This window comes from Cydia pomonella, chromosome 13 (genome assembly GCF_033807575.1).
Source record: "Cydia pomonella isolate Wapato2018A chromosome 13, ilCydPomo1, whole genome shotgun sequence".
Taxonomy (NCBI): Eukaryota; Metazoa; Arthropoda; class Insecta; order Lepidoptera; family Tortricidae; genus Cydia; species Cydia pomonella.
In genome coordinates this window covers 3,331,132-3,359,087 of record NC_084715.1, presented here as the reverse complement: position 1 = coordinate 3,359,087, position 27,956 = coordinate 3,331,132, and the positions used below count along the sequence as shown (strand labels likewise).

The following is a 27,956-nucleotide window of genomic DNA, read 5'->3' as shown; positions in this document are numbered from 1 at the left end:
AGACTGCTTACCATCAGGCCGTATGCTTGTTTGCCACCGACGTAGTATTAAAAAAAAACACCACAACAAGTCACAAGTGTGAACAAAACCAACTAATGATACTAAGAAACACGTCGCATAGCGCAGAAAACTTATAACAAATTGTCAAAGGTTTCGCAGCGGAATTCAAAAGAACAGAAAATAAGACCACGTATTTTTCTAGCAGCAAGGAAAAAGGCTTTAAATTGAAACAGCTAATAGTGTTCGTAATAAAATATCTTTCGACATTCTCTTGAAATGTTTTCGCAACTAGCTCAGGTGAAACTGGTGAAAGGTCTTGTATTAAAAACTCGTCTGTGAAATGGAAGAGGTACTTAGATCAAGTTTCTTTTGTGTAGTTTTATCAAAGTCTGTTCAATTGTGAAAAATATTAAATTTATTAAGATGGGTTTTCATGAGTTAAAATTAAATTTTCGTAAGTATGTACAGATTTTTTTCTCATTTCACACAGGTGCTTAAGAACAAAACATTCCGCCACAGCGTCGATTTTGAGATCGAAAGGAAATGGAAAAAATGTCCCGCCAGGGGTGAGATGTTAACACCAGTCAAATCGTGTAATTATGCCCTGTAATATTTACTTAGATATTTATTTATTTACGCCAAAACAGACTTCCTTCTTTTGGACGTACACTAGGTTAAAACCATCCTGGTCTACATAGAAAAAATCTATTAAAGAATAAACCGCATTCGGATTACAGTTTATTAAACTTTTTTTTGAGGCCGATAATAGGGCAAATAACGAACATGTTTTCTTAGTGTAAGGCTTAAGTGGATGCTCGAAGCGGAGCGTTCAGCGGGGCGTGCAGCGTGGCGTCGGGCTCACAACGGATTTGAGCAGCGTGCACTAAGGCTGTTCCTATATGCTTGTATTTGTTTAATATGCACGCCGCACGCCCCGCCCCGCTGCACGCCCAACTCGAGCGTCCACTCAGGCCTTATACACAATTAAACACACAAAAAAATTAAAGAGTAGAAATATACAATTCAAAATAAAGTTTTTGGTCAAAGGAGGTTTAAGGTACCTAGGTATTAAAGAAAATATTTATGAAAGTAAGACCACAATATTCTAATGCTTGTTTATAAATGTAATTTATTCCGGTTATTAATATAATTTAAGTTACGTAGGCTAATTAGCTTTTTAAAGAAATTCTTATAAGATTTAATTAAATAAGCTGTCTGGCTAAAGTTTCATAAGTGAAAAAGAAAGAGCCCTGTTTTTCTTACGGGAAACTTTAAAAGTTTCAAGTTTCTTAATTTATAGGCGGAGCATTTTAGAAAAGTGTCGCATAAGAACGCTAGTATTTTAATTATTCAGAATAATTCGATGTTTTTTTATACTACGTCGGTGGCAAACAAGCATACGGCCCGCCTGATAGTAAGTAGTCTCCGTAGCCTATATACGCCTGCAACTCCAGAGGAGTTACATGTACGTTGCCGACCCTAACAACCCGCCCTCCCCTCGTTGAGCTCTGGCAACCTTACTCACCGGCAAGAACACGACACTATGAATAGGGTCTAGTGTTATTTGGCTGTGGTTTGCTGTAAGGTGGAGGTACTTCCCCAGTTGGGCTCTGCTCTAATCTGGAATGATATCCGCTGTGCTGTGCCCTACCACACAATGCGACATGACATTCACAATGCCCATACCTCTCTTGTGGACGTAGTTTTAGGACATACCCGGGTAAGGGTGTACTTTATACGTTGCCAGTGACAATAGTATACTTGACGACTTAAGTCAAAATGCGTAATGGCACTAAAGAAGAGGGCTTCGATAGTTTCGAGAAAGTGGAAAAATAACACAAGGAGTTGACAATTCAGCGCCAAATTTATTCGCGAACTGACATTAAAATGGTATACTAGAAAAAGAACTTGAGACAATCATAGACAAATGGATATAAAAACTATATACAATTTCAACAGGCACAAACATCAAAGTCCTTGATTGTACATCAGCAGCCAACGAACATGATGATGATGATAATGATAATTCGAGACAATGAAATACTGCATTCACAGCCAATTATTGGTCTTACACTTTTCTCACGCGATTGGTAAATAAGTGTCGAGTGATTTTCGGGATAAACCGAGTTTATTTACAATACAATACAAATGCTCTTTATTGCACCCCACAATAAAAGAAAACATACAGATAGAAAATAGCAACACACGTAGAGGTAAACAACATTCACTACCACATTTTTCGTAGCGCTAACCGATCCCAGTAGCAACTCTATACAGTCCACAAAATACGCAACAACCGCTTGTTAAATTGTCTTCCTATTTATTTCCATCAAACGACCATCGCAATGAAAAACAAATAAAACGGGAAAATAAACCAGCTCACTCCACGACATTAAATACGGTTTTTATTCAATGTCCATTTAGACAAATAGAAAAGACACATATTTATTTTATACACGACTATTTACTCTGTAGCTTGTTTTTGGTTTGATTTTAGTACGAACATTAGCAAAAACAAACGAAATAATTCATAGTTGAAAGATAATATGTTGCAAACACTTATTTCAGTTTCATTCACGCATCTTATTGTCTTGTCTTGTCTTTGAAGCGTACTTACAGCGTTTCTGAGATTATTTGAACACAGTCATGAACACACTTATAACTTACTCACTAATTACTTCATTTATTATAAAATCTTGCAAGTTGATTTTAAGTTACTTCTTTTCTTTTTGAGGAACTTTGCAATTTAGTTTAGGTGTCGAGGTGTAAATAGGTTTTTATACTATTTATATTTTTTATTCATATTGTCTATCAAATGTCCATTTGACGTCTTCTATGTATATTTCTTTTATTTTTTAGTTGTTATTAAAATCTAGACTGAAAAGTTTGGTTGTTTCGTTCTGCTCTCCTAAGCTATCCTAAATTATATCTATTAATGTCCACAATTCCCGGACAATAGGTATATCTTTCAATCAGGAGCGGGTTAAAACCCCGGCTCGTACCAATGAGTTTTTCGGAACGTATGTACGAAATATCATTTGATATTTATCAGTCGCTTTTCGGTTAAGGAAAACACCGTAAGGAAACCAGATTAATCCCAATAAGGTCTAGTTTTCCCTCTGGGTTGGAAGGTCAGATGGCAGTCGCTTTCGTAAATACTAGTACCTGCGCCAATTCTGGGGATTAGTTGTCAAACGGACACCAGGCTCCCATAAGCCGTGGCAAAATGCCGGGACAACGCGAGGAAGAAAAGGTAATATAAATGACAATACAGAAAATTGACAACATCGAGCTAATCTGGTGATGATGGAGCCAGTAGATCGTGAAATTCTTCGATGGCTACTAGTAGATCTCACGAGATTGAACTCATATGATTCGTTTTGATAATTTCTTTTGCATTAAGTTCGATCGGCAAAGTACCTCATTATCAATATAAGTTCTTTGTCATTAGGTATCATCTACTTATAATAAAGTTAGAACTCAATATACCTAATTGCTTCTAAAACTAAATGAGGACTCAGCTTATCCCACCTCCAGGGCTCAGCTAATAAGTTACGTACACGTGCTCCGAAGTAACCCTCACAGGACTACTTTTCATAAATCTGAATAACTGATTGAAAGCGGTTATAACTTCCTGGCAAGGAACAAGTTTATCTGCCATATTTGGCTAAGATGTTTAATTTAAATACTGTGCATTTCTCCAGAAATTTCCTGCCTCGTGAAAGCTGAACTGTAAAAAGAACTTTTCACCCGCGGTATTTCCAGACCGATACAACTTTCAAATCTTCAAGAAAAGAGCGTACTCCCACCTAACTTCCTTATAGTTAAGCACTGACGCAATCGCTTGGACAGGTCTCCACGGAAGACTAGCGCAGCGTCAAGGTACCTGAAAGGTAACTTGACATCGAGTTGAAGGGAGACCTTTTCAGTAACGTTTATACTTTATACTACCTACCTGCCTACCGCCTACCAAGCCTACCTGCTGCCTACGAAGCCGATGGTCCCGGGTTCAAATCCTGGTAAGGGCATTTTTTCGTGTGATGAGCATGGATATTTGTTCCTGAGTCATGGGTGTTTTCTATGTATTTAAGTATTTATAAATATTTATATATTATATATATCGTTGTCTAAGTACCCTCAACACAAGCCTTATTGAGCTTACTGTGGGACTTAGTCAATTTGTGTAATAATGTCCTATAATATTTATTTATTTATACTAATAAATTTGTTAAGATAGATTTAAGCAATATTGAAAGCGTCTTAAATAAATTAAGTTATTTTCTTTCTTTCTGTCTTATTTATTTATTTAATCGTATGGCATTATATTGAGGGCAATCAGAGTGTAGCCTTGAGGTTGCTAAGCCAGGCAACTAAGTCAGGTGTCACGATGTTTAGGTCCTCAGGAGGCCCAGGATATGAGTGGAGTGGGCAGCGCTGGAAAATATGTTCGATGGTCTGCTCTTCCTCTCCGCATTCGCAAAGAAGCGCTTTCTGTCTTAAAAGGCTGACAACCTACTTGGAACTCCTCTGGGATTGCAGGTGGTATTAATCCCATTTTTACTAGTCAATTGTTTAGAATTGCTTTTTCCATGCATGTATAATCTACTAGCCTATCTGTTACTTTATTCGCGTGGAATTCGTTAAAAAAGTTCAACACCTTTTTCATTCCCAGGGGTTAAAAAACATTTCTTAGTGAACCTCTACAACATTTGACGAGATTTCAAGGTCCTATTTAAACTGATTTAGGCTGTACGTTTTGTTTTAGTATTAGTATACATATTGTATAACAGCACTGCTAAATTTACAGGGTAACATTTATTAGGTAATACTAGATATAAGTACGCAATTTCAATAATTTATTGGATAAACTTTTACTATAAAAGCTACTCTAATTGTGTTGAAATGAACTTAGTATGTGGAACACCAAATTTTTTGCAATTTCAATGTTGTTCTTTTACATAAGTTACTTACAATAATTAATATAGTCGAATACCTCTATATAGTATATCTCATATCGACTAAAAAAAAACACTCCATAAACATAACTAAACTTTACAAAACAAAGTCCCCTGATGCGTCTGTTTGTCTGACTGTACACAACAGTCAGCATCAAAAGTAGCGGATCAAACAACGCTTCAAAAGTATCTACATTCTGGAACAGCTTAACAAACAGTGATGCTTCTATATGTAGAACAATTTACTGTAAAAGATATACTTTAGGACGTGAATTTTAGAGATTTATCCACATTTAGAAAATTTATCCGGAATATCAGATACTTTTGGTGCGTTGTTTCATCCGCTACTTTTGATGCTGACTGTACATGTTCGCGATAAACACATAAACTACTGAACGAATTTTCATCAATAGAGTGATTCTAGGGGAAGGTGTATAATTTGTTTGTTTAACTCGTGAGAAGCCGACGCGGCTCGCTAGCTAGTAGTAAGTTAATTATTCATAGTGTTACATTTGGCCCTGCTCTCCCCTATATATGTATAGGGGTACAGATAATGTTAAATATTATGTTAGCAAAATTTCCTGTTGTTCACAAAGTGCTTTTAAATTAGATATATTCATATTGTAGAAAACCCGGCCACGGCTCTCGGGTACTTTTGCCGCAGAAAGGGAGCAATATTTTACGGTACGTAGGACTCGTATATCCTGGATGAATAAAATTCTACTCTTTTTAAGTTTTAAAGGTTATATAATTGTATTTGGTTTGTCATTAATATTTCATTTGTTTTTCAATATTCAAGTTTTTTTTTTCTTTTTTAATTTGAACCTCGTCAGACCAATTCCTACTGTTTTGCTACAAGAAAGCAAGAAATATTACTCTTAGATCAAAGAGAAAAGTCACAATATTAAAAACGTCACATTGCCTGAAGCAGTTTTTCGTAGTTTACCTTACACAACGAAAACATTATATTTAACAATATTCTTTTGTTTATTTGTTTGTATAAAATGATTTTTGTTACAATTCTCCGCATAGCCGCCGCAAATAGCCACGATGAGTCTATCACAAACGTACATATACCAAATATAAAGAAAAATGTACACATGCTACAAAAAGTCACGTGACTTATTACATACATGACCATACATTATTCAAGTTTTAAATAGCATTTTCTAACAACGATTGTCCTCTTGGTTAGACCCCCAGAACTTAGCTAGGCACGCAGCATTCAATATTAGTTTCACTTCTAACTGCAATTAGCAAATATTACAGCATACTCACCAGCGTTGACAAGTCGTAGCAAAATTGATAGCGCAACGGCAAGGGCGGCGGGATGCGCGAGCGGCGCGCGCCGCATTGCGCGCCCACCGCACTGCTCATGCCATGCCGTTTCTGTAAAGAGGGCAATGGATTAGGTACATTGTAAGTCTCAACCAAATCTTAATACCTAAGTGTTTTATAGAAACAGGCGAGTCCCGGTTCTCGGTAGCCAACGTTTGTAGCTGATGTGTATTAATGTTTTTCCGCTTTAACGCGCTTACAATCAGAGAACCTACCTATTGGGTTGCTAGCAGTGAATGTGTTAAGCTCATAGATGATAGGATCCTATACCTAACCTATATATTCCCATTTTGACGACCGGTTTGGCCTAGTGGGTAGTGACCCTGCCTACGAAGCTGATGGTCCCGGGTTCAAATCCTGGTAAGGGCATTTATTCGTGTGATGAGCATGGTTATTTGTCATGGGTGTTTTCTATGTATTTAAGTATTTATAAATATTTGTACATTATATTTCGTCACTTCATTTTTCAGATATAATTTTATATTAACCATGTAGTTTCCCTATTGTACAGATAGCATCGCACACATTTAAAAGTAACTATTTTGATTAAAACTGTGAAAAACAACTTCCGCCCACTTCCGGTTACTGGTTACCTGCGTGCGGCGACCGCTGCGCTCTTAATTTTTTATTTGTGCGTGGTAGCATCCACACGTCGGTCTAGTTGCCGAACACTTCGGCACAAGACCACATTGAGCTTACTGTGGGACTTAGTCAATTTGTGTAATAATGTCCTATAATATTTATTTATTATTTATACATGTGCCTGGGTCAGAACATACGCAATACGACAAAATTAAAAACACGTTTTAATACTCCTGACAACATACTAAAAGCAACCGTATTTTGGACGGGTTATTTGTTGCGCAAAATAAACCATACAAATTTTACGGGGGGAGAATATAAAATAATTGAGACTCTAATAACAACAATAATAACGCTTTCTCTGCTACTCTACTGAAATATACATAAGACTATTCCGCTCTGTCAGTTCCCCCCACCACTCATGCGCAGTTCATACTTAATACTATTATTCATGATTAAGCTCTATTCCGCTAAGCAACTTTTGCAAATAAATACTTCATATTTTTATATTAGGTAATTCATATTCGCATTTTACCATTTCTATACTTTAAAAACTATTTGATGAAACATGTAAACAAGCCTTCAGACTTCTTCAAATAATCTACGAACCAGAAACAATTCGATAAAATTCGCGTCAGCCAGGGTACACCGATTTATAACTTGTAGTCCAACTTCGAACAAAAATAATGTGCAGAAATCAATACCCCTAGTGTAAATTTATTCGATAGCGAGACCTGACGTACGCGTTTGTGTTAAGTCTCATTTTGTATGGGATTTTGAGTTTCCAAAACGTCCCCCTTTGCCGCGCTGTTTCCAAATCCCATACAAAATGAGACTTAACGCAAACGCGTACGTCACGTCACTCTGTCGAATAAATTTACACTACGAGTTCAGGCTGCGTAGATAAGATGCCAATCGTTAACGCTCCGTAGCGAACGAAACGCAACTGTCTGTGTCACACTGATACGGAAGAGTGATAGAGAGAGATAACTGCACTACGCTGCGGAGGGCAGGTGAAAATAAGTGACGACGCAACAGATTCAAGCATGTTTAGCATGTCTGTTTGCGTCTCCGGCGACCAAAAATATACTTAAGTTAGTTAAATTGACGCATAAAAAAAATGTATGGAGAATACGTTTTAGAGAAGACCACACAAAAATTACGCTAAAATATTTATTTTTTGTTAAAATGTAATACCAATTATATCGTCAGCATTTTTTTAACACCTTGTATGGTGACCATATGGAGAAAGTAGAGTATAATAAATAAATAAATAAATAAATATTATAGGACATTATTACAAATTGACTAAGTCCCGCAATAAGGCTTGTTTTGAGGATACTTAGACAACGATATATATAATATATAAATATTTATAAATACTTAAATACATAGAAAACACCCATGACTCAGGAACAAATATAATCAGGAATAAATGCCCTTACCAGGATTTGAACCCGGGACCATCGGCTTCGTAGGCAGGGTCACTACCCACTAGGCCAGACCGGTCGTCAAAAGAGTATATGTCTACATTATAATACTTACAATTTTTGTTTATAATGGAATTAAAATAAACAAGGAATTTAAAAATAAAATAAATGCCCTGGCACAGCCCTGCGTCCGAGATTTTGAATTTCGAACGAGAATTATAAAATGTTCGAAGTTGAACTACTGGGTCTAAAAAGGCACCTTCCTGTGCGTCAGCTGACCGAGTTAGGTTAATTGAAGTTGGTGAAATTAATTTTCTAGTCGTAATTAATTTAACGAATACCCTTGTGTTTGTATGTAGTGGGCGTGACTGATGACGGGCAGGGTATTATGGTTGTAAAGTTTCATTATAATAACGAAATAATATTATTTTAATTTCTTCTTTATGATCATCTTCTTCCTCGCGTTGTCCCGGCATTTGCCACGGCTCATGGGAGCCTGGGGTCCGCTTGACAACTAATCCCAAGATTTGGCGTAGGCACTAGTTTTTACGAAAGCGACTGCCATCAGACCTTCCAACCCAGAGGATAAACTAGGCCTTGTTGGGATTAGTCCGGTTTCCTCACGATGTTTTCCTTCACCGAAAAGCGACTGGTAAATATCAAATGATATTTCGTACATAAGTTCCGAAAAACTCCGCGACCTCCGGATTGCAAGTCGCACGCTCTTACCGCTAGTCCACCAGCGCTTTTCTTTATGATCATAATCACTCGAAAACTAGTAATTTTTTTTGGGTTAACGCTTGCTATATTTCTATGAGAATTGTACACTCAGCTCAAGGTTAAATATACGCAAGGTACAGTTTAAGATAACACAGTTTTCCATCGAAAACGTTGGTTTGTCTTACCTTCGATGTTATTATTTACGTCAGAATACCCCTTTAATTCCAATTACCTATAGTTCAATACTTTAAAGTTTAAAGTATTGAACTATAGGTAAACGTTTTAAAGTTTAAACGGTACTAGAACTTGAAGTAAAATGCATCGCAAGTGAAGTAAAAGTGAAATAAAATACCAAATATATAAATTGATACCTTAGGTTTTGCAGAATGTTAAGCAAGTGAAAAAATTGATCCTATAAAATTTGTCTATAAATGAACGCATTCCAAATACGCAAAAATTTTCAATCGCAAAGATAGTCGAACCCAGTACCTCTTTGTTTACGGACGAAGTCACCTATAGCGACAGCGGACAAAGCGGACTCAATAGCTCGCTATCGTGTCTCTCGCCGGCTTTTGTTTCGCTGTGAATAGTTTCCACACAGATTGCTCCGATAAATCGTTTTACAGAGGATGGGTACGTTTTCAAGAACCGTACTGTAATGTGTATTAACTAAGAATAAAACACAAACAAAACAGCCTTTGTAGAATTAAGACATGTTAAAATTGATTATGAGCCTTGTAGCTTGAAATAAATGTTTTATTTTATTTTTATTTGTGCATAATAGAGTAAAAAAATTTTTCTGCCAAACATGTTTTCTAAGACAGAATGTAACGGCTTTATGGATACCAAGATGAGCACATATATTTCACCAGATAGAAATAGAGTCCTACGTCTATTATGATAGAAGAGCCGACTGTAAAATTTCGTAGCGACTTGATACCACGATGAAATGCACAATGGTTTCCCATAAATGTTGTTGGTATATTACAAAAATCCAAGTCTACCTTCCATTCATTCATTCATTCTATAAATACATTCACTCATTCGCTCAATCTGTCATTCGCTCAATATCATTATTCTTGCCTCACTTGAATACAGAACGTGTTGACTGTTCACAGTCAACACGTATTTTTACTTTGCCGACCCTACCTATACCTATAAATGTGATGTTGCGTCCGAATTTGATAAGTCTGTCACGGCAAAACTTGCCGAAAGTACAAAGAAACAAGGTCACCTCCGGTGCTAAAAAGGGGGGCTGATTTAACTCATCTGATATCGAAATAATAGTTACGGCAGCAGTTAGAAATTTACTGGTAAACACAGAAAAGCGAAATCTGCCAGTATTTTTTTGTTTCCAAATCCTATACTAAATAAGACTTAAAGCAAACGCGTACGTCATGTTTCGCTATCGAATAAATTTACACTAGGGGTACTGTACTAAACTATGGTTACAATAAATAAATGACTAAATGACTAAACGTAGTTACGTAGGTATGTCAAAACTTTACCCATCAAACTTATATAATTAGGTTTTCCTTGAACATGTTGTTAATGAGATACATTAACATAGTTTAGGCAGAAGTTAGGGTTGTACTAAACTTATCCTTGTATACAAGGTAAGATAAAAAACGGGTTAATATGAGACAGTCTCTTCAAAGCTAGATTTTCCTCAGTTCTGCAGAGGGACCAATTTTTTTTAAATAATTGATTTACTATTTCATGATCTTGTTTCGTGATGTTGCATTAACATGATTAATTTATGAGTACAATTCCTGATTTGGATGGAAACTCTATCTACTTTTTTGTGTTATAAGAATTATTATTATTTTCAATTAAAATGTTTCGACTGTCTTTCTCATCCATCGTTTGTGAAAAAAGTAACAAAATGGAGTTACTTAAGTATTGTATTTAAGATGTTCAAAGTAGGACATTACATTGATATTAAATGCTTCCTAGTTCAGGCAACTAATCCCAAGAAAACTAGTGCCAAATCTTGGGATTAGTTTTCAAGCGGACCCCAGGCTCCCATGAGCCATGGCAATATGCCAGGACAACGCTATGAAGAAGAAGAAACATTTTTTTATGATATGGAGGCAAACTAGCAGACAGATCATCTATGGTAAGCGATTACCGCCGCCCATGGACATCCACACCACCAGAGAGGTTGTTAGTACGTTGCCGAAATTTAAGATGAGAGTACGCTCTTTTCTTAAAGGTTTGAAGGTCGTATAAATTAAATCTAACAAAATAAATAAATAATGAAACGTAAATAAAAAATACCCACATTTGAAAAGTCCTCCAGATCTGTCCCCTGTCCATCTAAATGTTCAAATATTTAGTGATAATACGAATATAAGAACTTTCACACCCTGAAAGAAAGAACGGGATTACACAAAAAAGCAATATTAGGCACAATCATATACGCCCAATTTGGTAAAAATAGCCCTAAAGCACGGCATTACCCTGTAATATGACGCAATAATCGCACATTTTATTTTAGCCCAATATTACGGAGGTAATAAAATCAAATTGGTCGTGGCACAGGCACGCGAAAGCGAGGTCAAGGGCAAATAAATACTAAGTTAGGCACTATTATGCCATAGGAAAACTCGGGGATACAAACCCTGAGTATTATTCAGAAACAGTAATAGTTTCTACTTCTGCAATATGCAATGGTTCATTCATGGTACGATTCATCTTTACAATCCGTTGTTACAGACCAATTAAAACGACGGATTGATAGTGTATGTTAATATCGTTAACGATTTACTTAATCGAAGACGATATTGGAAATCGCAACAAACACCCAATCGTGAAAATCGTAACGATGAATCGACATTGTATGGCTCTTTGCGATCAACGATTTGATTTTTGTGTCATTCTTGACACAAACGCCGCCCGCATAGCATCCCTATTAGATCGCACATCGATCGTAACGACGAATTGTTCCGTGTATGAGCGCTGCATTCATCAATCGCGCATCGCTAGTAACGACCAATTCCTCCTTGTGTTGACTGGCATTTTCGAAACGATTAATCGTCACGATTCTCGTCAGAATGATCGCAGCGATTAATCGTACCATGAGTGAACCCCTTAAGCTAATTTTCAAAAATTGCATAGTTCCCATCAAATGTTTTCGGTATTTTTATCTGCACGTTTATAGGCATACCTTCTTTTCCTTTCGATTTCTACGACAATTGAAATAGACGCCAATGATTAACATTTATAAATGTTAAATGAAACAGTCGTCAACACCTAAGATTTATGAATAATAATCTCAAAACAGGGACTTCCTTATTAGTAGAAACTTGCATGAGAATTTTCTAATGAAAGTTTCCTGAAATTTTGAAAATATTGAGTTTGTTCTGCAACTTGCACCAAGCGGCACCGTAACGGCTGAGTCTCAACCGTTACGGTGCCGCTTGGATTTAAATTGCACAAGCGTTACTACTGCAGAAATGAAATGAAAATCATTATTTCAGGCAAGTACTACCATACATATCATAAAAAAAAAAAAACTAAACACTACAAATCACATTATGGTTGCGATTATACGCAACCCCGCCGTGTCAGGGAGCGGGCCGCGGAACCGCCGAAACATGACACCCTTCGGCTTAAATTCCTCCTTGGTGAGTAATGACTGCATTACTCCCGCAAATGTCAAATTTAATATAAATTTCTCAAAAGGATGACCTTTCTGACGTTTCCTGCAATGCACGGCTGCAGTACCTACTTCTGGAGTATTGATGATCTGAATATATGTACCTAAAGGTTTTCGAATCATAATATTATTTATACATAGGTAACGAATTTATAATTTATTTAATAATCAAAAACAAAGAACGCCGAGTACTTACAATAAAAAAGTTTTAAAGTTTTTGTAACTCTGAAATTTCGCGGTTAGACGTTTAAACTTTTGCATCAACGTTAGATCTTGTTTTAACTAAGTTTGAAAACAACGATAAGCTTCGAAATTGAGAACAAACAAAGCCTACAAGAGCCCTACAAAATTAATGGGGGTACAGTATTTATAAATTAGGGTAGGCATGAAATAAATGCTGTGAATGTGTATTTTTAGGAAGTTCCAGAGTTTGGGGAAGTATTTATGTTATTATTCAAAGTCATACGAAAAATAAATAAACCTGTTGACATAGTGAATGTCTTAATACAAGTACAAGTTCTAAATTTAATACTATCAGGAGGCTAATGCAATAAGTATTGTAGTTTTTAAATTGTATTTTTATTAGATTTAGATTTATTTATTACACAACATACGATTACATTACAAATTACATTCATGTAAATTTATACGAATCTATATTGTGATCGTCAAACATCAATTCTAATAATGACTAAAAATAACATCATAATTCAGATTTATTTAATCGTATGGCTAGATATTTGTCAAGGTCGCTTACAGTATTAGTGAAACTTTAACTAATTAGGTACTATAATTTTACATCTAGCTCCTTCACCCATCGGGCTGCGTTTTCATCAGGGAGGAGCAAGTCCAGAGTATCTCCAGGGTATTTTCTCTTTGGGCAGTCGTAGATGATATGGTGCATGGATTGCACTGGCTCTCCGCAATCACACATTGGTGACTCTCTCCAGCCACACTTGAACATGTACTCTCCGCAAAGTCCATGTCCAGTTCTAAGCCTGTTCAGCTGGCACCACTCTCGTCTGGGGGCCGAAAAGCCGAATGGCTTTTGCGTGGGGTCATAGTGGGATGCAGTGGCCTTTGGTGGATTTAACTTCCATTCGCCTTTCCATCTAGTTTTTATATCGAAAGGTTTTTCCAGCAGATCAATCGCTGTCTGGTAGGGCGGATGTCGGGACTTCAAACGATGACGGGGTGGGGCCATAAACTCCTGGTGGACTGGTAAGTTTGGGTTTCCTGTTATTTTCTTAGCTTCATTTTTCAGTGCCAGTAGTCTTCTAAGGTGTGGAGGTGGTATGTGGCTAAGAGTTGGAAGCCATTGAACCGGGGTCGACTGAATCGTGCCCGATATGCAGCGCATAGTTTTGCGCAGCTGGACGTCGACCTTTTCTGTGTGGGCACTGTTAAGCCATACTGGAGCGCAATATTCCCCTGCGGAGTACACCAGGCTGAGCCCAGTTGTTCGCAATACGTCTGCACTAGCACCCCAAGACGTGCCCGTTAGCTTATGCAAGATATTATTGCGAGTCGCTAGCTTCTTATTCAACTTGCCAAGATGAGAACGGTATGTCAGCGAGCGGTCCAGGGTGACGCCAAGATATTTTGGTTGTGGGTTGTATCCTAGCACTCTACCGTCGAAGATAACCTTGGGGCAATATGAGGCCATTTGATTGTTCAGGTGGAAGGTAGAGACCTCGGTTTTGCTGGCGTTCGGTACTAGCCTCCATATTTTCAGATAGTTGTTCATCTTCTCTAAGTCTTGTGTCAGATGGTCTTCAGAGACTTTAAAGGTTTGATGCTGGTATGTGAGAGCAATGTCGTCAGCATATATAAACTTTCTGGAAGTCGTACTTGGGAGGTCGTGTGTATAAAGGTTGAAAAGTAGCGGAGCCAGTGACGAGCCCTGAGGTAGACCGTTTTGCAACTTTCTGATGCGGGTTTTCTTGTCTCCCAGATGCACCACGAACTCTCGACTACTGAGCATATTATTGATTAGGCTAGTAATTCGACGGCAGGGCACAGCCCTCATCAGCTTAAAAAGCAACCCATGTCGCCATACGGTATCGTAAGCTGCGGACAGGTCCACAAAGACAGCCACAGTTTTTAATTGGTTTTGGAAACCGGCCTCTATATGTGTAGTAAGCGACAAGACTTGATCAACGCAGTTACGGCCACTTCTGAATCCCGCCTGCTCCACAGGGACAATGTTGTCTATAAGTGGGGATATCCTGTGAGCGATGAGCTTTTCCAATAGTTTGTAAACGCAGCTAAGTAAGGCTACTGGTCTGTAGCTTTTTGCGTCATCGGCCGGCTTTTCGGGCTTGAGAATTGCAATCACTTCAGCGAAGTTAAAATTCGAAGGTAGTTTATTTCTTGCCAGTATATCCGAAAAGAAAGCGGCCAGCCATTTAATACACTTAGGACCAAGGTTCTTAATAATTAATTATAATTCAGATAGCAAGAATTATTAAATGGGAATTTTCACCTGAAAAGGATCGTCAAGCCAGAATGTATACAAAAACAATAATAAAATAAAAATTAAATAAAATCAATAAGAAACCAAAAAAATTACGAATATGCAAAAATAAATTTTACAGATATCCTGGCAGGTTTATTTATTTGCGATGTATCACTCAGACAGGAGCGGCTTGTGGATCTATAATTTAAAAAGACCGCTTAGGTGAGGTGACGCATCATTAAACAGTAAAATAAAAAAATGCGGGGCTTGCTAGCTTCCCTAAACCCGCGCTCATTCCGATACTTCGCGTGTAGTGAATTTGCTTTTGCGCTAGCTTATTCTATAATATCATAGGTATGCGGCAAAACGGAAAACAAGACTTTATCGGAAAATCACAACTACACTATTGAACAATATCGAAGTGTGTATTTAGACTAAATTGTATGGAACATTTAGAGGCTTGAATTGGTCGTATTTTCCAGTAAAATGAAAATGTTTGTTTAAAAGGAGGCATCTTTGACACAATTTTTATTTATTTAAATATGAAACAAACGGACATACAAAAAATATTGTTACAGTTTCTTCTCTTAATCTAGACCTATAGTTTCCATTTTGTTAAATATATCTTTATATAGAAGCACGTAAAGTATCTCCGTTTCGATTCAGCTAAATAGTAAGTGGTTACACAGAGTTTGAGAAATCAGATTTACAAAATACTCAGTGAAAAACACAATTAAAAACATGTTCTACGTTTTTAATTTTATTTTTAATAAGTATCGACAAACATGACATATAACATAACTTTTAAATATTAACAGATCGCGTTAAGATTTATATGCTACTAGTCTTAAATATTGCTATTTTTTGCTATTAAAGTTAAACAACGTGTAACGACAACTACGGAAATGAAGTCGATGCCATAAATAACCAGTTCACCAAACTTTCAAGAGTTTTGTTTTCAATTGCTGAGATAAATCAAGATACCCGATGTCATAATTTACAATGCGTCGTCTTAATCTACCCTAATATCGTGACGATTGTAAAACTAAACACTATCGTGTGTATTGTATCCAATATGGATTACGTCGTAAACTTAGTCAGCGGGTATTACGAAGCCATACATGAAAGTGGTGAACAAATCGATTTTACGCGGTTCCTCGTAATTAGTTCGTCTGCGTCAATCAATAGCGTTTATAAATGAGGACGCAAAACAGTGGAATGATTAGATACGTTTTAACCCCGATGGAGCAAAGACGCAGTATTTATTAGCTCGTAAAGGCTTTCTTTATCCTCGAAAAAGTAATGAAAAAGTTGCACTTTATCCACAAGAGTCAAAATAATTGCAAATTTGTGATTAAAAGCAACTACAACACACTTTAAAATGCAGTACTACCAGGGATCGGAAACCGGTATTTTTTGTATGGGTAATGAGAATGTTAATTATTTCATTCCTAATCGGGCAATCTAATAATACGAAGTCGTTATCTAAAAACACAACTGAGTTCTACATTTTGAGTATAAAATAAACCGAAATATATGGTTATTTCGATGTTTTTGCAAAAAAACTGGTTCCGATCCCTGAGTACTACAACTATGATCCACAAGTTCAATCTGTAATTTAGAATCGCTTCAATATCAATATACTTTTCAGTGTTATGTAAGTTTTTTCTCCCATTTTTGAAAATAGTTTACAGGAAACTTAACGTAGTAAGTATTGGGAGCGATATATAGTCTTACCCTATTTGTCCCTCCCAATAACCACATCAACCCAGTATTTTCGAGGAGATCGGCCAACGTCCTTAGCATGCTGTTGTTGCTTCCGCGTACTCTCCTAAGCAGTGAGGCAATTCTTTTTCGCCTTATGGCAAAGAAGTCGTCTGTTCTACCCTCGGCGAACATGCCCGATGCACTGCAGTGTTTAGGCCGCCTCCACAGCATTCTAAGGACACACAGTGTATTATAAGCCTTCTGTGTAAATCTCACCCACAGGCTGCACGTGTAAAACGTCTGGCAATAAGCCTTATAAAGTGTCAGTTATAACTGCAACATTCAAATAATAGTCACATCTGAATGAAGATCTTCGAGATTTTGGACCACAGTTCAGAGCTTTTGGACTATAGTTGGACCCGGGTATATTCTTAAACTACGTCCAAAGGAGAGGTATGGGCACTGTAAATGTCATCTCGCTTTCTACGTTAGGGCACAGCGTAGAGGATATCAGAGCACAACTGGGGAAGTACCTCCACCTTGCAGAAAACCGTAGTCAAATAACACTAGACCCTACTCGTAGTGTTGATTTCATGCCGGTGAGTAAGGTTGCCAGAGCTTAACGAGGGTACGGGGTGTTAGGGTCGGGATCGCGCATGTAACACCTCTGGAGTTGCAGGCGTTCATATGCTACGATAACCGTTTACCATCAAGCAGGCCGTATGTTTGTTTGCTACCGAAGTAGTGTAAAAAAATAGGCAATTTTACGGTAGCTAAAATATTCTTGTAGTCAAAGCACCACAAAAGATTAAATTTGATAGAACCCACTTGCCGGAATATCAAGATCCTTTCGAACATCGAACTGTCCATTGTAAAGTCCGAAACTTCTCACTAACATCAAAGGTCGTGTCCCTTTTGTTTGAAAGGACCGGCTTATAGGGCTGGATGATTCCGAATTGTGAATTAGGATAAATTGAGAGACACATTTACTACGGATCAAGGTACATGTATAATATATTATAAACTGAATACTACTGGCCTTAGCGTCTATTTCAGACGATCTATGGTGCAATGTCTAGAGACATTACACCGCCTGGGACGGAGTCAAGGAAAACGCAGGGATGCCCAGCACCTGCGCCACCCTCTCGACCTCACTGGCCGGACCCACAGGAAAGGCAAGCCAATACGTGTGGAGCCAGGTTGGCTGCAGGAGTCTACCGCAGATTTCAGGTTGGACCCTACTCACGCCTAACGGGGACTCCGTCCCGGGTTTGATTTTGGAGTTTTCCTTCCCCTAGATAAGTTGCAACCCAATGCTTAGAGGCTTATCTCCCCTATATAAACTGAATAAAACAAAAAAAGAAAATGATTTTACATGAGACAAAAGATTATGTAAATGGATAGGTCATGAACAACATCTAAAAAGAAATCAAAGTTTTTAGTGATCCTGCAAAATGTTGTTCACGGTGCAAAATTTGGTATGTCTTCTAATTTCTCATTTTATAATAAAATATATCATTAGAAACCCTTCAAAGGAATAATACTATTCTCATTCTTATTTTATACATTTAACTAAAATGGCCGGTGCCCTTTACAAGCTTTTGCCTTTTATTCACATAAAATTCTAAGTAAACAAAGTAGTCTAAGAACGAAAATTATTACATTTATTACTTATAATTAGATAGCAATACCTCTAAATTTTGTGAAATAACTTGAATTAAAGGACCTGTATCCTCTTACATAATTCACGCTCCAAAAATTCTCAAAACAGGACTCGCTTCGCGACTCACAAAGACTTGTCGCTAATGAGTAAGTACGGTATAAAAGTACTATCACACTGCACGAAACTCATATATTATTAACGCTCAAATAGACCTATTATATGGCGAACAGGTATTTGTTTAGTGCTTGTTTGTCAAGGGCCGTAATAGGTGTCTTGGGGTCGCATAGTATATGAGGGTAGTAGGGTCATGACCTTTATGGATTATTGTTAATGTTTGCTATGTAAAGTACTATTTGCAGTTTGTGAAAGTTTCCTTGTCTTCAGGCTCCAATTTACTTTCAAGTAATCCACGATTTTCGCTCATTATTGGAATAGGATGGGTTTAATCATGTTGGTTTACTTTTAGATACCTAAATATTTATGTTATGTAATGTTGCTTAAAAATAAAGGTTTTCATCATCATTACAATTCGATAGTCGATATTATTTCACGCTTAAATGTCTCACTGGATTTTCCTAGCCCTGATTCTTGTCAAAATTTAGATGCTTCTAAATGTCAATCGCTTTAAATTATGATTTGTTGAAGACGTTCTGTCGAGAGGACTTTTGGTTTGCGGCGATTAATCCAGCAGCGTCAAGCAGGAGAAAAAAATAAATAGAAATATATTTTATATCCAATGAAGTAAAAATACACAATTTTATTAGAAGTATTAGAACAAATTAAATTATTTTCAGCAAATGTTTTAATTTGTTTTTATTTCACAATGCTCCGTTCTGTTTCTTCTGTATTTTTTCTGTGTTGTATTTGTTTTCTTATGTCTGGGGCACTGGAGGCCTTGGTCACTTTTTCTTGGTATATGACATTTATTTCAGTTTATAACTACACAATTCTAAAGCGCGTCGCGACCATAATAGGTGTCTTGAGGATTGCATGATATAATGGGTACAGTGTCACGACCTGTGAAGTTAGTGTTTACTAAATATGAGTAGTGCCATACAAACTTTACATTTACTAGTAGCTTCCACGTCCTTGTTTATAGAAATTGTAAGTAGGGCCACACGTTTTTGCCGTCTCTTTAAAACATTAAATATTTGGAGAAAATTTTACGTTTTTTTTTAAGCCCCAAACAAAGCAAAGCCGATGAGTATACACTACCCACTAGGTTAGGAGACAGTCCAGCTCTGTTTCGTTTTTAGGGTTCCAGTAGTAATAATTGTATTACTCATTTCAAAGTTATTTAATGTATCTAGATTACTCCAGAAACACAAAGTATCAAAACTAGTCATTAGCACTTTCCGAATAGCACGTGCTTCGCCGAGACTGTTCGCTCTTTTGTCCTTTTGCATTCGTAAATATAAAGTTTTATAATTAAATAGTGCGAAAAAAACAAAAAAATACAAACGTAATGACATTATATCAAAATACAAAAATCTTCATTGGCTGTTGGAACAAAACTCAATCCTCTCAGTGGACAACAAATTACTCCTATACACCGTAATCCTCAGACCCATCTAGACGTATTGGATTCAACTATGGATAACTGCTAGTGATTGTAACATAATGTATCTTCAAAGAGCACAGAATGCCATCCTTCGTGTGATTTCCAACGCAGCGTGGTTCAAATACACGATTATCTCAATATGACGACCATAAAGGAAGAGATCAAAATATTTACAAAGAACTACTTATATTGAGTGTCTAGATCACATGACAGCCGGAGATCACGCTCCTCCTCGTTTTTCTGAGACCACGCCGCAGACGTGCGTGTTCGCTGTGACGCCAAGCGTTCATTACGTTGCATGAAAGTCTCAGAACTAAGCGATCTCTATCGTGGCGTAGTTCAATTAAAATAATTTCTTGCGAGTATAGAACATTTTCAAGAGAAATGTCCATTTAAGATTCATATTAGAGTTATGAACTTTAATTTATCATTTCTGTTGGTATTGGGTAGGTATGGTTCCTTGAACGCAACAATCCTGCTTTTAAGTTTCCGACATTGATAAGCCTGCTCCATGATGATTGCCTACGTTTAGAGGTACAGTTTATTTCCACAATTTTCCACGTTCTATCCCATAACTATCACTCAACATTATTTATAAGAAAAACTTCAAAGAAAACGAAGTTGACTGGATATAAAGCAATCCTCTGGTTTTGGAAATCATTTTATCGCGTTTGCTTTTCTTTCAATTATAGTTTTATACCACATTTACAGGCTTTTACATTTATGTGGATTACAGGAAGTTGTGGTGTTGTTGGTTTGTTTTATTACCAACTAGCTGTGCCCGCGGCTCCGCTCGCGTGGTATTCGGTCTGTGTCAGTAACCGGCTCATTCACCGCTAATTTCTCTGCTTCTCCCCTGGAGGTGGAACTTGAAGTAAAGTTGACAGATGGATACGCTAGAGGACTGTAGTCTAGATAAAATATTTTACAATTAGGTACCATTTAATAAAACTACACTCGGCATTTTTCATAAGGCATTTTCAGTTTTTTTTTTCATAGTACCCACCTTCGTAGCCATTATTAAGTGCTTAAAAGAGGCGATACGTATGAATATGGATACGATAAAATTACGATTAGGTATAATTCATGACGGAGAAAATATTTTTTTTGATAATTATGCAGTTATATGCGTGTTGATATGTGTGTTGATTTTGCCTCTACTTAACTATGTAAGTAAACTCATTATTAATCGTTCTTTCACCGGTCTACCTCATAGAAGTCGGTTTTTTTTTTTTAAATTATTAGTTTACTTGATTACTAAATTTTTACTCAGTTTCCCAAAAGATGGCACTGTGCAATGTATGGTAATTAGTAATTAATTTACTGTCGTTTAATTTCGTTGTATTATTACATCAACACAATTGAAATTGAATTGATATCCGTACCCCCTTCTTCTAACTTTAGAGTTAATTTGGCAAAATCCTTCCTCGGTGGCTTAATTTCAGCACCATATCTGTTAGTTTAGCAGGGTACTCGATACTCGTAGCACATATTTGTTGTAAAAGTTTGCACCTCCTTCCTAAGTAGCGCCATAAGATTCAGGTGCAAACTTAACTCAATCGAGTGTAGTGGCTACCCCCCCTTCTAGAGGTTGAATTTTTATAGCCTATAACTTGGCCGGGCATTTTCTCGACAGATTAGTAAAGTTTGCATCAAAATCCGTTCAGCCGTTTTCACGTGATGCGAGGTCAAATAAATAGATTATTGTATATGTAACTAGGGAATACTGGAAAGGTCCTTAAGATATATCTAGGAGCAGCAATGAAATACCGAGCTAGCTCAATCGTGTGTATTTCGGAACTGACATACAAAATACTCAACCACCCTCTAGTCGGCGCATGTTAACTTAGGTCTACCCCATATTACATATATAACACCCCCCTTCTTAACTTATATGTACTACCAATCTTACTGGAGATAGGAATTAACTTATTTCAATAATATTGTTAAGAGTGGTAACTACCTGAGACAAAAGAATGACATTTTAATTACATAATAAGTTTGTCTCAAGTATGTACCACTGAACTTATGTAGGTAACATAATAAGAAAAACAAAGTATACAATAACTAGGAAATATTAACCGTTATCTAATCTATTTCGAAACCATAACGCATAGGTGGTTTCCTAATTCGTTTCAATTGTGAGGCCGGGGCTAGCGTCAATGCGGGCTCGGCCGGTGGCGCTAGCGGCGCGGGCGCCGGCGGCGGCGCAGGGCCGGCGGGGGAGCGAGCCGGCGCGGGCGCGGCCGGGGAGCGCGGCGGCGGCACCGACGCGCGCTCGGGCGACACACCAGGGGTGCTATCTGACGGAATCGAGTTTGGCCAACAATACACTATTCGCGACTTTAATTGATCTAAGTGTCTACTACATGTGGTACCATTTTCCTTTGTCACTACGTAATTACGAGAACCCGTTACTTTTGATACTGTTCCCGGTACCCACTTATCCCTCGCGTTAAATTCTTGTATCCATACTGGGTCCCCTTCGTCCATTTGATTAGGTAGAATACCTCCTGCTGCTTCGATTTGTTTCTGTTGAGCGCGATGTACTCTCTTTTCTACTGCGCTGGTAGGCTTTAACTGGTCCAATCTAGAACGAAGCGGTCGTTTTTGTAGCAACATAGCTGGAGTTTCTCCCGTGGTACCTTGCTCACAGTTACGGTAATTCAGTAAAAAAGTTTGTAATGTTTCCTCTATGTCTTGATTTTCCCTTATAGCTTTTTTTATAGCTCCTTTACACAACTTAACAGCACCTTCTGCGGCTCCGTTCGATGCTGGATGGTACGGTGCTGTGAATGTATGTGTTATTCCATTTAATCTCATAAATTCATCCATCTCTTGACTTGTGAACGGCGGTCCGTTATCTGACACGACCTCTTTTGGCAGTCCGAACCTCGCAAAAGTCTCTCGTAACACCTTAATGACTGCCTTTGCTGTTGTCCTGGTCATTAGGAAAGCCTCAATCCATTTGGTGGTTGAGTCAATCAAAATAAAAAAAGTCCTACCATCATAAGGTCCCAAAAAGTCCACATGGAGTATACTCCAGGGCTCCGAGTAGTACGGCCAGGGTTGAGATTTAACTCGGGGTGGTGCAGAAGCCTCCACAGCGCAAATAGCGCAGCTTCGACTCATCGCTTCTATATCACGATCAATATTTGGCCACCAAACGAAACTACGAGCCACACTCTTCATCTTGACCATACCTTGGTGACTACTGTGTAATTCCTTTAAAATATTTGCTCTTAAGTTTTCTGGAATGATCATGCGATAACCCCACATTACACAACCACCTTCGACATACAGTTCCTGCCTTTTGGAGAAAAATGGTTTTAATTCTTCGCTATTACAAGATGCTGGCCACCCTCCTCTTATGTATGTAAGTACTTGTCTTAAAATAACATTTTTGTCCGTCTCTTTCTGGACGTCCTGGCTGGTAATGGGCAAAAAGTTTTGTACGAAATTTAGATAGGTTATTTCCTCACTCATCTGATTACTCTCAGGCCTGTGCGGCGGTAGTCGGGATAGGGCATCGGCTCCATTTTTAGTAGTGTGCACATACTCAATATCATATTGATAGCCTCCTAAAATAATTGCCCATCTTTGCATGCGACTGGCCGCCATCACCGGAATCCCGGCTTTGTCTCCGAAGATCGTCACCAACGGCTTGTGGTCAGTCCTCAAAACGAATCTGCGGCCGTACAAGTATTGGTGGAATTTCTTTACTCCATAGATAATGGCAAGCCCCTCTCGTTCTATCTGTGAGTATGCCTTCTCCGCGCTGTTCAATACCCTCGAAGCGTAGGCTATGGGGCGCTCCGTACCATCCGGCCATGCATGCGATATCACGGCGGCCACGCCCACACTGCTCGCATCTGTCGTCAGAATCAGTGGGAGGTCTGGCGAGTAGTGGGCCAGCACCTCACTGGAAGCCAACAATCGTTTGACCTTATTAAAAGCCTCCTGACAAGACTGAGACCACTCAAATATAACATTTTTTTTTAGCAACTCATATAGGGGTGTCAGTATTGTGCTAATATTTCTCACAAATTTCGCATAGTACATCGCCATTCCAAGAAAAGAACGTAACTCGGACACGTTACTAGGTGTTGTTACATTCAAAATATCCCTAACCTTCTTGGGACAAGTATGGAGTCCTTCTTTATCCACAACGTAACCTAAATAGGTAATTGAATTAGCCAGGAAAGAACATTTTTCTTTTTTTATCTTTAAACCGTATTTTTCCAGCCTCTCAAATACCCTATATAGGTTTTCTATGTGTTCCCTGTCATTTTCGCCCGTAATTACTACATCGTCTAGGAACACACCCACTTTCGACAAATCCGCAAACATCTGTTCTAGAATCCTTTGGAAAATGCCTGGACTCGAGGATAAACCGTAAATCAATCGGTTGTATTTAAATAAACCTTTGTGCGTATTAATCACAGTGTGTTTGGCCGTATCATCCAGCACCAATTGCGCATATGCTTGCGAGAGGTCAATTTTGCTAAATTTTTGACCTCCATGTAATTTTGTAAACAAATCCTCGACCCTAGGCAAAGGAAAACGGTCCACATCTAAATGTTTATTAAGACTTATCTTATAATCTCCGCAGATGCGTATAGTTCCGTCAGACTTCACCACCGGTACGATAGGTGTCGCCCACTCGGAGGTCTCGACGGGCGTGATGACGCCGTCGCGCTCCAGCCGCTCCAGCTCGCGCTCCACCGGCTCGCGCAGTGCGTACGCCAGAGGGCGCGCGCGTAGGAACACGGGACGCGCGTCCGGCCGCACTCGCAGTGACACTAGCCCGCCGTTGTACCTCCCCAGGCCCTCCGAGAACACATTCTTAAACCTGGAACTGAAATTTGACAGATTAAAATCTTTCGATGTTTTTACATAATTAATCAAGTCTGACTCGAACAAACCCCTAATAATTCCTAACTCAACTAGCCATTGCCTGCCTAGTAAATTAGTTTTACCATCCTCTATAACATACAAATCGAGCGGCATTGAGCGATCCTTATACTTAATTAGTGGCTTCAATCTGCCTAACGGACGAACTTTCTCTCCTGAATAATATCTTAATATTAGATGACCCGGTTTTAGCTCACAATTCGAAAAATATTTTTCATATACATATGGACTAATACAACTTATAGCACTACCCGTGTCAATCTCCATCTTAATATCGTGATTGTTAACATTGAGGGTCACTAAATAAGGTTTATATTTACTAAAACACTCTTCTTTAACAAAGGAAAGATTTACCTCTAAGTCATATGTTTCCTCTTCCGAATACTCATCCTCAACGTAGTTAACTTTTGTCAACCTGGGGCACATCTTTTTCAAGTGTCCGTCTTGATTACACACACGGCATACATAAAGACGAAATTTGCATGTCTGAGTCGTATGCGCACCTCCACACGCTGAGCACGTCCCTTGACCTTGACCTAATTGCGCGCGGCTGCCGTCAGCTGATCTCGACGTCACAGGTCCCCGGTAACTATTGTTCGGCCGCTGTCCGTTCGGCCTCCATCGGTTAACTTCGGTGCTAACTATTTTGGTCTGCTCGTCCCGTTTCGGATAACTTCGGCTGTTCCGTGATGGCGTCTTGAAATTTGATTTTTTTTCGTTGCTTATAGAAAAACACGGCGCCGTGGCGTCATTCGCTGATGAACGACCTCGACTTTCTACAGCTGCCGCATTTACCTCTGCTGCCTCCATCGCTATTGCCAACCCCTTAGCATTAGCAAACTTCAGATCATTTTCCGTAAATAACCGCTGTCGAATAGTCTCATTATACAATCCACATACAAATTGATCTCGCAAGCTGTCATCCAACCACGTACCAAAATCACAATATTTAGTTAGCCTTTGCAAGTCCGCAATGAAATCCGCTATCGATTCATGTTTAGACTGCTTGCGTTGACGAAACTTATATCTTTCCGCTAAAACACTCGGCCGCGGTTGCAGATGATTTAACATAAGTTTGACAAGTTCACTGTAGGTTTTTTCTGATGGCTTAGTCGGAGTACACAGGGTTACTAATAACTCGTAGCTATCTGCTCCCATCGCGGTAATTAATAATGGTACTCTGCGGTCCTCTTGCACCTCATTAACGATAAAATACTGCTCCAGCCTGTCTATATACGTCGCCCAATTGTCTTTTTGCCGATCAAACGCGTCCATCTTGCCAACCGACATCTTTGCCATTCTGTTCGCACAAGATATCACTCAACCACGTTCGCGCACTCGCTGATTCGATCACGACTCGTCGCCAGATTATTGTATATGTAACTAGGGAATACTGGAAAGGTCCTTAAGATATATCTAGGAGCAGCAATGAAATACCGAGCTAGCTCAATCGTGTGTATTTCGGAACTGACATACAAAATACTCAACCACCCTCTAGTCGGCGCATGTTAACTTAGGTCTACCCCATATTACATATATAACACAGACAAACAGAGAAACAGACAAACAGACAAAAATTCTAAAAACTGTTGGAACGTGTTCTGTTAACGATTCTTAGTATCCCCAGCCTATTTTTTTTCGAATATCTTCCATGTACAGACTTTCGACCCCCTTCAGCTTTATTATATGTATAGATAACATTTAATTCAATGCCTTGTAGCATTCAACCATGTATTGTTACTGATTAAGCTTGAAATTTAACAGGTGAAAGTTGTTTTATGTTGAGAACCGATTAAGTTTATTAATACGTATTAGGAAATAATAATCTTAACAACTGTGTATCGGCAATAAGTGTAACTCGCAATTCACCATACTTTGCATGGGCCTTTCGATCCTTTACTGCAGTGAACGTATTAACAAATATTGAACCTAGGTACCTTCTATTTGTTATAACTTATTGATGTATATGAACAATAAATAGAGTACAGTGAAGTTATCATCATCGCCCACTGCTGAGCGTAGCCCTCTCTTCTAGTGCAGCACTTATCCTGGTGACCCGCAATCTTCCGAATGTCGTCCACCCAACGAGCCATCGGGCACCAGGCACTCCTTTCGTCTGAGAGCGGCCACCATTCCGTTTTGGCCCATCTGCCATCACTCTACCTGGCAACATGTCCCGCCCAGATCAATTTTAGTTTGGTAATGACGTATCCGGTGATCGATTGTTACGAATTTTGAACTATTGATAATAATTGGATCAGTAAAAACGCAGAAAAAAAAACCTTTGATGAACCGTACAAATTCAAACCCTTTTAAGCTAATACCTTACCTGAAAGAAAACTTTTCAAGTTTGCCTTTTTTATATAAACATTTTTAAAAATTCTTTAAAGAAGCAGCAAAGTTTGAACCATATTATTTTTCGTGGAAATGAGCAGAATTCTATTTGCCGAAAAATGATTTGTTTTTCGTCTTAGCCGGAAAATCTGAGATAAAAGTAAGTATATATCATTAATTATCATTTTCAGTATCCTGTAATTTTATGTTGAAATATTGTCGTAGATTATGAATCTTGAAGAAAGTTTTGACGCGTCAGTAACTTTGGTCTTTCTCTCCGTATTTACTCAAATTACGAATTCCGGACTCGAAGTCCTAAATGTTAAAACGTAATTTAATTGAATTACATTTAAACCCAAGTATTTCCTTTATACCTTATAGTTATACCTTAGCCTGACCTCCACTTTATACTCCATACATAATATCGCCATAATACCGCCTGTTGTCTGCCTCTACATTTAATCAATTGTTTTTCTTCTTCTATCTTTTTACTGAGGTGTGCCAATAAAGAGTATTCTATCTATCTATCTGTCGGAGCAGCCAAGCTGCTCAAAAATATCTGAGCTTAGACTTTATCGTCTTAAATACTTTGTTCAGATATTTGTGAACACCTTAGCCGCTCAGACATCAATA

General features: G+C 38.2%; 2 protein-coding genes across 3 annotated transcripts in view; both read right to left on the bottom strand.

Moving 5' to 3' along the window:
- Positions 1 to 27,956, bottom strand: part of LOC133523998 (fibronectin type III domain-containing protein 5) — a 240,989-nt gene that overhangs the window by 116,562 nt on the left and 96,471 nt on the right. For both annotated transcript variants that reach the window (XM_061859757.1, XM_061859756.1), the window contains exon 2: positions 6,234 to 6,344. In XM_061859757.1, the coding sequence (XP_061715741.1) occupies positions 6,234 to 6,309 (76 nt within the window). In that variant the 5' untranslated portion in view covers positions 6,310 to 6,344. The remainder of the gene's footprint in view (positions 1 to 6,233; positions 6,345 to 27,956) is intronic.
- On the bottom strand, positions 21,771 to 26,540 carry LOC133523997 (uncharacterized protein K02A2.6-like). The gene has a single exon (XM_061859755.1). The coding sequence runs from the start codon at positions 26,286 to 26,288 to the stop codon at positions 22,164 to 22,166; it is 4,125 nt and encodes a 1,374-aa protein (XP_061715739.1). The 5' UTR covers positions 26,289 to 26,540; the 3' UTR covers positions 21,771 to 22,163.